Source organism: Mandrillus leucophaeus, unplaced genomic scaffold (genome assembly GCF_000951045.1).
Source record: "Mandrillus leucophaeus isolate KB7577 unplaced genomic scaffold, Mleu.le_1.0 Scaffold284, whole genome shotgun sequence".
Taxonomy (NCBI): Eukaryota; Metazoa; Chordata; class Mammalia; order Primates; family Cercopithecidae; genus Mandrillus; species Mandrillus leucophaeus.
The window spans coordinates 1182150-1193486 of NW_012102965.1; the positions used below are offsets into that span (position 1 = coordinate 1182150).

At 43.0% G+C, this 11337-nt stretch overlaps 2 protein-coding genes across 3 annotated transcripts in view; one reads left to right on the plus strand and one right to left on the minus strand.

The window, feature by feature from the left end:
- The window catches only part of PHTF2 (putative homeodomain transcription factor 2), a 159931-nt gene extending 153928 nt beyond the window's left edge, over positions 1-6003 (minus strand). For both annotated transcript variants that reach the window (XM_011985451.1, XM_011985452.1), the window contains exon 1: positions 5805-6003. The gene's annotated coding sequence lies outside the window, so the exon portion shown is untranslated. The remainder of the gene's footprint in view (positions 1-5804) is intronic.
- Positions 6004-6158: 155 nt separating this feature from the next.
- On the plus strand, positions 6159-11015 carry TMEM60 (transmembrane protein 60). The gene is made up of 2 exons (XM_011985453.1): positions 6159-6522; positions 10320-11015. The coding sequence occupies exon 2, from the start codon at positions 10370-10372 to the stop codon at positions 10769-10771; it is 402 nt and encodes a 133-aa protein (XP_011840843.1). The 5' UTR covers positions 6159-6522; positions 10320-10369; the 3' UTR covers positions 10772-11015.
- Positions 11016-11337: the final 322 nt, after the last annotated feature.

Genomic DNA, 11337 nt, shown 5'->3' on the forward strand with positions numbered 1-11337 from the left:
GTTTGAACTAAGTCAGTGGCAATGATTGTTTTGTTTTTTTCTTAATTGTGGGTGTTGGGACCAGGCCAGATTGAAAGACGGATGTTAGTAGAAGCAGACAGAGGACCAGATGTAGTAATTGACTGGCAATTAAAGATATGGAGAGGAACAGAGTAAGGACACCACATGACTCTTGGCTTGAACACTAAAAGAACCCTCATTAAGGCCAGGCATGGTGGCTCACACCTGTAATCCCAGCACTTTGGGAGGCCAAGGCGGGTGGATCACCTGAGGTCAGGAGTTCAAGACCAGCCTGGCCAACATGGTGAAACCCCATCTCTACTAAAAATACAAAAATTAGCTGGGCATGGTGATGGGCGCCTGTAATTTCAGCTACTCGCAAGGCTGAGGCAGGAGAATTGCTTAAAGTCAGGAGAAGGAGGTTGCAGTGAGCCGAGATCGCACCATTGCACTCCAGCCTGGGCAACAAGAGCAAAACTCTGTATCAAACAAACAAAAAAAAGAACCCTCATTAAGATAGAGATTACAAGGGTAAAACAGATTTAGGAACAAGAAGATGGGTTTATTTTTCAACAAATGATGCATTCATACATTCAGCACCTAAAAAACACACAAAAGACAATGGGATATACGGAATGAACACGCAGGAAATCTGTGTAGATAAATCAGTATGCTCTGTCTCCCAGGATTACTTGCAATTAAAGCATTCCCATAACTATACAATTAATAGCTTTTCCTTGTCAAAGAATTTTAGAAATAAGGTGGTTAAGAGATTTGAGAAAACAAGTCCCTTTCCCTATACACTTAATTCATGGTACTGAAACCCTACTTCACTTATGTTTTTCATTGTCATTTCGAATAGCAAAACCTTATTTATGCACTCCATCTGGTTTAATGAATTTGATTTACTTTCTTCAGAAAAAAGTTGATAATGTGAAGCTCTCTCCATATATTTTCCCTTCTTTTGTGTGGGTAAAATGATTATTCAACTCTGCCTGTTGAATCCTATTGCCTCCTTTTAAGGTTTTATTTGCTTGTTGGACATTTTCTGGCTTCTCTTATTCTATCTGGGAATTGTTATTTTAAAACATACATACACACACGCACACACGCCTGTTCAACTTAGTCAAATAATTGCAGCAACCACTTTTTGAGCTAGTCTTATAAACCAAGAATATGTTAAGTGCTTTACATACATTATTATCTCATTTAATTCTTAAAATCTCAGAAAGTAGGTAACTCCATTTAGTGAATAAATAAAACTGAACCTCAAAAATATTACATAAGGAGTCCAATGTCACACAACCAGTGATGTCAGTATCAGGACTTGAACCTAGGTCTATAGAGCACCAAAACCCGTGCCACCTAAGTTTCATACATTTTTTGCTATCTGTAACAAATCCTATACAGAAGGTCTTACAAAAGTACTTTCATTCATGCAACAAATATGAGTGCCTACATGTCTTTAAAATTGCTGTAGATATACTTTGAACAGCCCCTTTCTTGAACTGTTTTTGCAACTGGAAAGCTGCACACTATGCACTTTTCCCTTTACTTCCTCTCCTTAAATGTCAAATTTAACCATGTTATGATTATTATCAGGTAGTGGTTCAGCCACAGCTATTTCCTGCCCCAGTTCCTGTTCAGTACCCAGAATAAAATCCAGCACATTTTCATTCCTAGTGCTCTACAACTACCTGTTCTAGGAAGCAGTCAGTTGTTCTCATCTGAAAACTCACTTCTCTATTTTGTGTCACATTAGAAATTTTCATGAGACTAACAAGGTGGACTAAAAATGCAGTTTTCCTAAATGTCACTTAATATTTTCCACTTTCACATGATTCTGGTCATCAAGTGATGTTTCAGATTTGTAAATTTAATGTATTTATGGTTCGGTATTAATCTGAGAAGACAGAAGCATGAGACTTTCTCAGATTTTCAAGGGCAGTCCCAATTTAAAACACACTGGCCAGGTGTGGAGGCTCACATCTGTAATCCCAAGACTTTGGGAGGCCAAGGTGGGAAAATCGCTTGAGGTCTCTAGCCTGCCCAACATAGCAAGACCCTGTATCTACAAAAAAATACAAATTAAAAAATTAGCTGGACACAGTGGTGCATGCCTGCAGGTGTAGCTGCTCAGGAGACTGAGGCAACACGATTGCCTGAGCCTGACAGTTCAAGGTTTTACAGTGATCGCACTTCTACTCCAACCTGGAAGACAGAATGAGACTCTGTCTCAAAATAAAAAAAATTCTGGCCCACTATCATATATCAAGTAGGGGTTAAGAAAAGACAGTCAAAATATGCAAAGGGGAGTTTGCAATAATGACTCCAGGTGGTTACAGACTAGGTAAAGGGGTTAAAGGATGGCAACCGTCACTTTGGAATTCTTCGAGTCTTACTTTGAACTGGGAAAATAAGTATTGGAAGGTAAATATTAAATAAACATGTAATAATGGACAAACTGCTGAGGTTTTCCTGTAATTTTAGTATCTAAGTATGCAATTTCCAATTATCAAAATTGGGTAGTACTCACTTTGTCCAACCACATTTACATACCATTATCACTTAAACCTGGCCTTCACACATACATTTTATACAAAGCTACAATTACTTACCATTCCCTCAACAATCCACATTTCTGTTCTGAGACTCTGCCTCTTCCTGTTCTGCATGGAATGCCCACCTTCCCCACCTACAAATACCACCTTCAGACCTTTAAGGCTTCAGTGTTAGCTCCCCTGAAACCCAACTAGTTCTCTCTTAAAATTATTGTTTCTTTTTTATTCACTGCTTTCCATGTGCCAGTACTTTATATATTTTATTTAAGGCTTAATATCGTCCTTGAAGTATTATCCTTTCCATTAAACAGATAAGGGAACTGATGCTAAAAGAGGTTTGGTATTATGTTCCAGGAATTCAAATCCAGACTGTCTATACTTTAACTGAATTCTTGTCTCAAGAATTATTGGGACCACAAGCATTTTGGATTTTGGAATATTTGCATATACATAAAGAGATATCTTAGAGATGGGACCCAAGTATAAACACAAAATTCATTTCTGTTTCATTTACACCTTATACACATAGCCCGAAGGTAATTTTATATAACATTTTAAAATAATTCTGTGCATGAAACAAAGTTTTGACTTTTTTTATTTATTTATTTTTTTTTTGAGATGGTGTCTTGCTCTGTCACTCAGGCTGGAGTGCAGTGGCACAATCTCGGCTCACTGCAACCTCCACTTCCTGGATTCCAGTGAGTCTTCTGTCTCAGCCTCCGGAGTAGCTGGGACTACAGGCGCATGCCACCACGCTCGGCTAATTTTTTTGTATTTTCAATAGAGACGGGGTTTCATCATATTGGTCAGGCTGGCCTTGAACTCCTGACCTCAGGTGATCCACCCTCCTTGGCCTCTCAAAGTGCTGGGATTACAGGCGTGAGCCACCGCGCCCGGCTTGACTGTATTTTGACTGTAACCTGTCATATGAAGTCAAGTGTCTTGTGGCAACATCTTGACACTCAAAAGGTTTCAGATTTTACAGCATTTCACATTTTCAGTTTACAGATGCTGAATCTGTATATATCGTATTGTATTACCATAGTTTGTTCAAATACTTATCTCTCCCATCAAATGGATGCTCCTCAAACATAGAGAAGGTAACTCCATCCCTTTATCTTCAGCAAAATCCAATAGTGCCTATTATACAATGATCTCAAAGTGTTACTGTGTACAATAGTGGACTCAATTTACGGTTTTGCAGCATTATTTTCCACTGAGTAGTCTCCTACTATAAAGTCTCCAAGAATCCAATTTTACTGTGGTAATAAAGTATAATGGCTTGGAATGTAGGCTTTGGAATCAGAGTGTATAGGTGTAAATCTCCCCTCTACTGACTCATTAGTGAAGAAATCTTGAACAAATTAGTTAAACTAAGTCTTGGTTTGCTCATCTATAAAATGACAGTAATCAGTACCCATCTCACAGGACTAAAATGATTAAATAATATACAAGTAGTCCAACTATTTCAAGTCTCATTTTATCCACATGACACCCTAAATTCTCTTCATTTTAATGAAGGTTTTTTTCGTTACAAATTCCTTGCAATTCTGCATTAAATGGACCAGCCAAAAAAGGTTCATGGTTTAAAAACTGGGTGGGTCACCTTATTTTTAAGGCCAACTGTCCAGTGCCAGTTTGGGCTCAAAGAAAGTTTACTCATGGAGGCTTGACTATGCAAGAGTGCCCTTATTGTATACTATACTTGTTTACTCACCACATTTTCATGCTCCACCAGAAACTGGTCAAAATTAGAACACGAAAACTCTCCACCTCACCAACACCTAACTTAAAACTATCAGATGCATTCAGACAGCTAGTCTGTGTGGGAGGCAGGCTATTTCTGGAGCAAAAAAATTTCCTGGAACCACTTTGTTTCTGGCCCCAGACACGGCCCATTCTCCCCAGACCTCCAGATTCCTCTCCTCTAGGTTATGGAGGTTGAGCCACTGCAACTGATAAGGCATATCCATTTCCTTCTCTTAAAATTTGCAGTCCATACACCATATCCAAGTTAGGATTTCAAATTGTTACACTGTTTTGTGGCTCTTTAGGCTAAAGTGCGCAGTTTCCAGACTCTCAGAATTCTCCTTCCAGTATTAAAAATACGGTGAAAAAAGCCCAGTTTGAAAGAAAACAAACTTTACAAAAATACCTGAAAACAAGATCAAATACTAAGTCTCTAGCCAAAGTCTTGGAGGAAAAAAAATGAAAAAAACGTTTAAAAATGGCAAAAGCTAACCAAAAACTGTAAGATTAAAGTATCACACCTAAAAAGTAGTCTCAAAGCAAAGAGGATATACTATACACAAAGAAAGTAACCGAAAACTACAAAATATTTAATATGCACCATGAATTTCAAAATTACTTGGCATGTAAAGTACGCACTGAGATTAATAAATTGTTCCAGATCCTGCACAGGTTAGTATAAGGCAGTTCCTTGTTTTTGCCACGCTAAAAATAAAAAGGGTGACAGATTAGTGACAGAATGATCCCTGAAGTTACACAAGGAGGTGCTGAGTTAGAAAGCCATGACTCGAAGGACAATACCAGAATGCTGGCTGTCAACACTGGGCAGATAAAAATAAGAAAAACCGAAGCATGCTGTTGGAGCACGGTATTGTTTCCAGACGGGAACTACCCCTTAAGGCCCATGCCTAGCATCTCAGCACCCTCTCCGCCGTGTTGGGATCGGAAAACTCGACTACCGCCTGCTCAGAGGGGGCAGGGCAGCGACCCTCCTTCCACCTCTGCCAGCGCGCGAGCCGCCGCCCCCCACCCCGAGCCCGCTCCTCCGGCCGCTAGCTGACCTCTCCCTGCCCGCCGGGCTAGCCACCCGAGACCCCTGAACGCCCTTCCAGGACCCGACGTCCCCTCAGCACAGCGCTAAGCGAAGGAAGCAAAGGACAGGGGCCTGGGAGCGGGGCCCGAGGGGCGGGTGGCGGTGCTGGGGTTCGGCCCGTCACCATCAAGACTTGAGGACCGCGCGAGCTCGGGGGGAAGGCGGCTGAGCCTCCGCCACCAGCCGACTGATAGGAGGGGGTCGCGGCTGACTCCGGCCCTCAGGTACGGGAGACTGCCGGGAAAGTCGCCGGCGGCGGAGGGCGACGCGCTGGCCCCGGAGCCCCCACCTCCATCCCGACGACCGCTATCCTCCCTCGTCCCGATCCATCCTCGAGATTGTGTCAGAACTCGACGACCTCCACACGGCCCACCCGAGCGCGGAGGTGATGCCGCTCTTACCGTAGGAGCGGGCGCCGCGCCGCTAGGAGGCGGCTGAGGTGCGCGCGGGAGACTCCGAGGCTAGCGCCGCCGCCGACAGAGCCCGAGGAGCCACAACGAGACTGCCGGCGGGCGCGCTGCCTCCAGAGCGTTGCCCCACCCCCTCTCCCGCAGGATTTTGCGCCGGAGCCTGCAGTCACTGCGCGCGGGCAGGGAGGATGGGTGGAGGGGCGGGGCGTCCCGAGAGGGCGGAGCTGAGCGCCGGCTGCTCTGATTAACATCTGTGGGCCCAATGGGAGCACGGAAACTCCAGGCTGAACTTGGACTGATTTCCCTCCTAACCCGTGACAGTAGAGAGGCGGGACCAATGGGGCTTTTTATTGCCGCCTTTCTGTCCAACCCGAAAGTTAGAAAAGGTCGGTTGGTTTACACCGGAGGACAAATGGTCCAATTACCGCAGAAAAGGGACCTCTGAATCCAGATTGGCGTCCTCCCTACCTATCGGATAGGCTCAGGGGCGGTGAGAACCAGCCCCGGATGTGGGCGCGGCACTGAGGTAGGACTGAGAGATCCTATACCGCAGTGTTTTGGGGAGGCGGAACTGAATTTTTTTCTTAATTATCATGTGACGGGTTCTGGATTTAATGGGGGGAAAAGTGCGGAAAAGGACAAGGATCCAAACTGGCGAATTTCCTGATCTTCGCGTCCCTCTCCGCTCTCCGGCCGGTGGCGCTGCCAGGTGAGTCTGGGGCTCTGCCCTAGCCCGCACGGTAGACCGGCGCTGGTCTCCTGATGCTTCCGTGGGCTGTGCGGCCGACCCCCAACCCATCACACAGCCAGCCCCAAACGCGCACACGCCTGCTTGGCTCCAGGGCTTCTGTGCACATCCAGCAGGAACCGTGGTAAACTCCAACGTGTGCTGGGCCCACAGCCCATAAAAGGGGAGCGTCCGGGTGGGGCGCCGCGAGCCGACTGTCGGTGTTTGCAGAAGGGCAAGTATAGTTTAGGAGCGTCCTGAAGTTCCAGGGGCAAGTAGGCCCCCAGATAAGCTAAGTTGTAAGCAGAACGCTGTTCCTTTGGCAAGGCCGTTGCTGCAAGGCTTTTCAAAAGCGACTCATTATGGAGAATAAATATGTGGACTCATGAAGCAAAATTATCTTTGGGATGAGGCAGGTTCACTTGGTAGAGTACTGGCAGTGGCGAGAGAAGGGAAATGGGGGCTGATACCCACCCGCGGGCGATGTCGGTGGGGCTCTATATATTTCCATAACGGGGTCACTCCGAAGGTTTTAAAAATGAATAAGGAATCATTAACAAATATTTAAGTGTCTTCCTAGTGCAGGAAATAGCCACCTTAAATGGGAAACATTTTAGTTGAGCACATTTTTGGAGTACGCACCTCCCCCTTTCATGTGGAGAGAATAGTAGGAAACATAACGACTGCCCAAATTGATGAAGACGTAAATGTAAAACTGGGATCGTATGTCATCGTTGTAGCTCAGCCTACAAGCGTACAATCCTTCAATCGTCATTTAAGTATCAGCAGTGCTTCCCCACTGAGGGTATTTTCGTGCAAGAACATAACAGAATTTTGTTACATCCCACATTATAAATCTTGTAGGCACGATAAGATTGTTACTTGCATCCTTTCACCTCCAGCCTTAAAGCACCTGTGGTGAGTGCAGCCAAATATAAGAAAAAAATGAAGCTTGTCTTATCCGATGGCAGATGGAACAGTTAGGTTTAAGCAAATGTATAATCGTAAACCGTTTTTCAGAGGTTCACAAAAACGGCCAGATAGATTGGAGATGGGGATTGTGCAATTTACAGGAAGAAATCCATCCATGGTTATTAATCAACACACACCCATCCAACCCTGCTTCCAAATTCAGTCCCACATCCCACTATATGGCAGCCTCTGGCCGGGAAAGGAAACCAACACAGAAAAATGCCTCCTTAGGAGCAAAAGTACTGCAGTATGAAGCCTGTGCCAATTAAGTAAACAAGTTTAAGTGCCACTAGATGGGTATAAGGGAAAAGAGGTGAGTTAGGAGACTCATACTTAACTGTTAAAATAGAACAGATGTGTCCTCTTGCACCGTGATAGCCATCCACTATTTAAAGTAGTATGGATGTTGCACAGTACATCAAAGTTAGTTCTAAAACATAATTGAGCACGCTAATCTAGGGTATTTGGCTCAATTAGCCAGTTTCTTCACCTTTTCTCTATTATCTTCCTGCATCTTTCCTCCTACCACGCATGCTTTTGTTCCTATGGGTAGCACCTTCTGATCTTTTTCTCTTTCCATCAAGTATCCTCTCTCATCTTCAGTGCCATTCCCCATTGGCTTATTTCTCTGTTTGTAGTCATAAATTCTTCCTTTCCTGAAAATTTCTTCTTTCAGTTTCATATACCCTATCTTTCATTTTCTCTTCTCCAAATGCCTCAAAGGAATAAAGTGTTCTCAATTGTTTCCATTTCTTGATCTTCTGTTAACTGCATACAGTCTGGCTTCTGATTTCCCATTCTACTTATCCTTTTTCCAAATGGTCATAAAGGTTGGTATAAAAAACTTAAGTAGAGGAACATATCATAAATCTATATGTGAAGATTAAATAAAATAAATGCTATCCCTAAGTTTTATGCATTCACAATCAAAATTCTAAGTTTTTAAGAATCAGCTTAGCAATTTTAGCATTGAAAAACTGTAAGGACAAAATAGAAAATATTCTAGAAAAGCAGCCGGCATGATGGCTCACACCTGTAATCCCAACACTTTGGGAGGCTGAGGTGGGTGGATCACTTGAGATCAGGAGTTCGAGATCAGCGTGGCCAACATGGTGAAACCCCAGCTACTTGGGAAACTGAAGTGGGAGGATCACTTGAACCCGAGAGGCAGAGGCTGCAGTAACCCAAGATCGTGCTATTGCACTCCAGCCTGAGTGACAGAGTGAGACTCCATCTCAAAAAAAAAAAAAAAAAAGAAAAAAAGATTCTAGAAAAGAGAACAGCGAGTAGATACTAGGTCTTCCAGATATTAATACATTCCTAGAGCAACAGTAAGTCATACAGTATTAGTGCAAAAGAGAAACATATGGATCAGTGAGGCAGAATAGTGATATAAGAAATATCCCCCAAAATTTAGCATCTAATAATCACAAAACATCAAAAGTTATTAGGTGGTCCTGATTATTGAATGGATAACAAGTAGTTTTATCTCTCTCTCTCTCTCTCTCTCTCTCTCTCTCCCCACAAATCAGTGAGAGTATTGTTAAAAGGAAAAAAAGCTATTATATCAAGAAGATATTTGTAAGAATTTTTATGAGAAAATAAGTGAGAATTTAAGAATATAAGTTTCAGACTATGTGAAAATCCAGTGTTACCAATGCCTTTTATATTATATAGCCTAACAACCTCTTTACAATCTTTTTTTTTTTTTTTAGACAGTGGTCTCACTCCCATCGCCTAGGCTGGAGTGCAGTGAGCAACGTGGCTCACTGCAGCCTTGACTTCCCGGGTTCAGGTGATTCTCCCACTTCAGCATCACGAGTAGGAGGGAATACAGGCACGTGCTACTGCACCTAATTTTTTGTATTTTTAGTAGGGACGGGGTTTCACCATGTTGCCCAGACTAGTCGTGAACTCCTGGGCTCAAGAGATGCACCTGCCTTGCTTGGACTCCCAAAGGGTTAGGACTATGGGCATGAGCCACTGCCTCCAGCCACTAAAATGTTAATTCTACTTTATATTCTTGTAATTTTTATTAATCGTTCCCTCCTTTTATTGATGAATTGATTGATTGAGACAGGATCTCACTCTGTTGCCCAGGCTGGAGTGTAGTGGCACGATCTCACGGGTCACTCACTACAGCCTCTACTTCCTGGACTCAAGCAATCCTCCCACTTTAGCCTCTCAGTAGCTGCGACTACAAGGTGCATACCATCACGCCTTGCCAATTTTTTTATTTTTTGTAGAGACAGGGTTTCGCTATATTGCCCTGGCTGGCGTGGAGCTCTTGGGCTCAAGTGATAGGCCCACCTTCTCCTACCCAAGTACTGGGATTACTGGCGTGAGTCGCGCACCCTTCCCATTCCCTTCTTTTAAAACTCTTCTCAGCTTGATACCCACCTTTCCCGTTTTCACTACTTTGAATGCTTTTTTCTTTGTACCCCTTGAAATTGAATGAAAAATTACAGATTTGCAAATGTATAGGAAGATGAAGAACATCTTTGCAGTGCAAGAATAAAGTTGTAAGTGCCTGGACTCCAGTGATAGCATTGAAAAGGAATCACCTGACATTTTGAATAGAGCTTATACAGTGGATATACTAAAAATTGTATTTTGTCATGGGCTGTAAGGAATGGTGGATATAATGTCAATGATCACTAAGTTTTAGAGGATTTGTAAGGAAGAATAGTAGAATGTTTTCAAAATTAGGAAGTCAGTTGGGAAAGAACCAGTTTTGTTCACTAGGAATGGAAGTGATACTTTTTTTCTGGTATCAAAACAATCTTGACTTTTTCTCCTTCTCTTAGGGTGTATTTCCTTTTTTTCGATCCTGCAACAGCCTCTTTAAACTGTTTAAATGAGAATGTCCTTGGCTCAGAGAGTACTACTCACCTGGCTTTTCACATTACTCTTCTTGATCATGTTGGTGTTGAAACTGGATGAGAAGGCACCTTGGAACTGGTTCCTCATATTTATTCCAGTCTGGATATTTGATACTATCCTTCTTGTCATGCTGATTGTGAAAATGGCTGGGCGGTGTAAGTCTGGCTTTGACCCTCGACATGGATCACACAATATTAAAAAAAAAGCCTGGTACCTCATTGCAATGTTACTTAAATTAGCCTTCTGCCTCGCACTCTGTGCTAAACTGGAACAGTTTACTACCATGAATCTATCCTATGTCTTCATTCCTTTATGGGCCTTGCTGACTGGGGCTTTAACAGAACTCGGATATAACGTCTTTTTTGTGAGAGACTGACTTTTAAGTACATCATCTCATTTCTATTGCTGTTCAACAAGTTACCATTAAAGTGTTCTGAATCTTTCAAGCTTCAAGAATACCAGAGAACTGAGGGAAAATAACAAATGTAGTTTTATACTACTTCCAAAAAACAGGACTGGTGAATCACGGACTTCCAGTCAACCTACAGCTTAATTATTCAGTATTTGAGTTATTGAGATCCTTATTGTCTCTATGTAAATAAAGTTTGTTTTGGACCTCATTTTTCTACATGACTCTTGAATAATCTGTTGTATGTGGTCAGTATGTAAAGTAAGTAAATATAAAACCTTTAACCTACATGTTTGGGCCAGGCGAGGTGGCTCACACTTGTAATCCCAGCACTTTGGGAGGTCGAGGCAGGTGGATCACTTGAGATCAGGAGTTCAGGACCAGCCTGGCCAACATGGTGAAACCCCGTCTCTACTAAAAGTACAAAAATTAGCCAGGCATGGTGGTGGGCGCCTGTAATCCCAGCTACTCAGGAGGCTCAGACAGGAGAATCACTTGAACCCTGGAGGTGGAGGTTGCAGTGAGCCAAAATC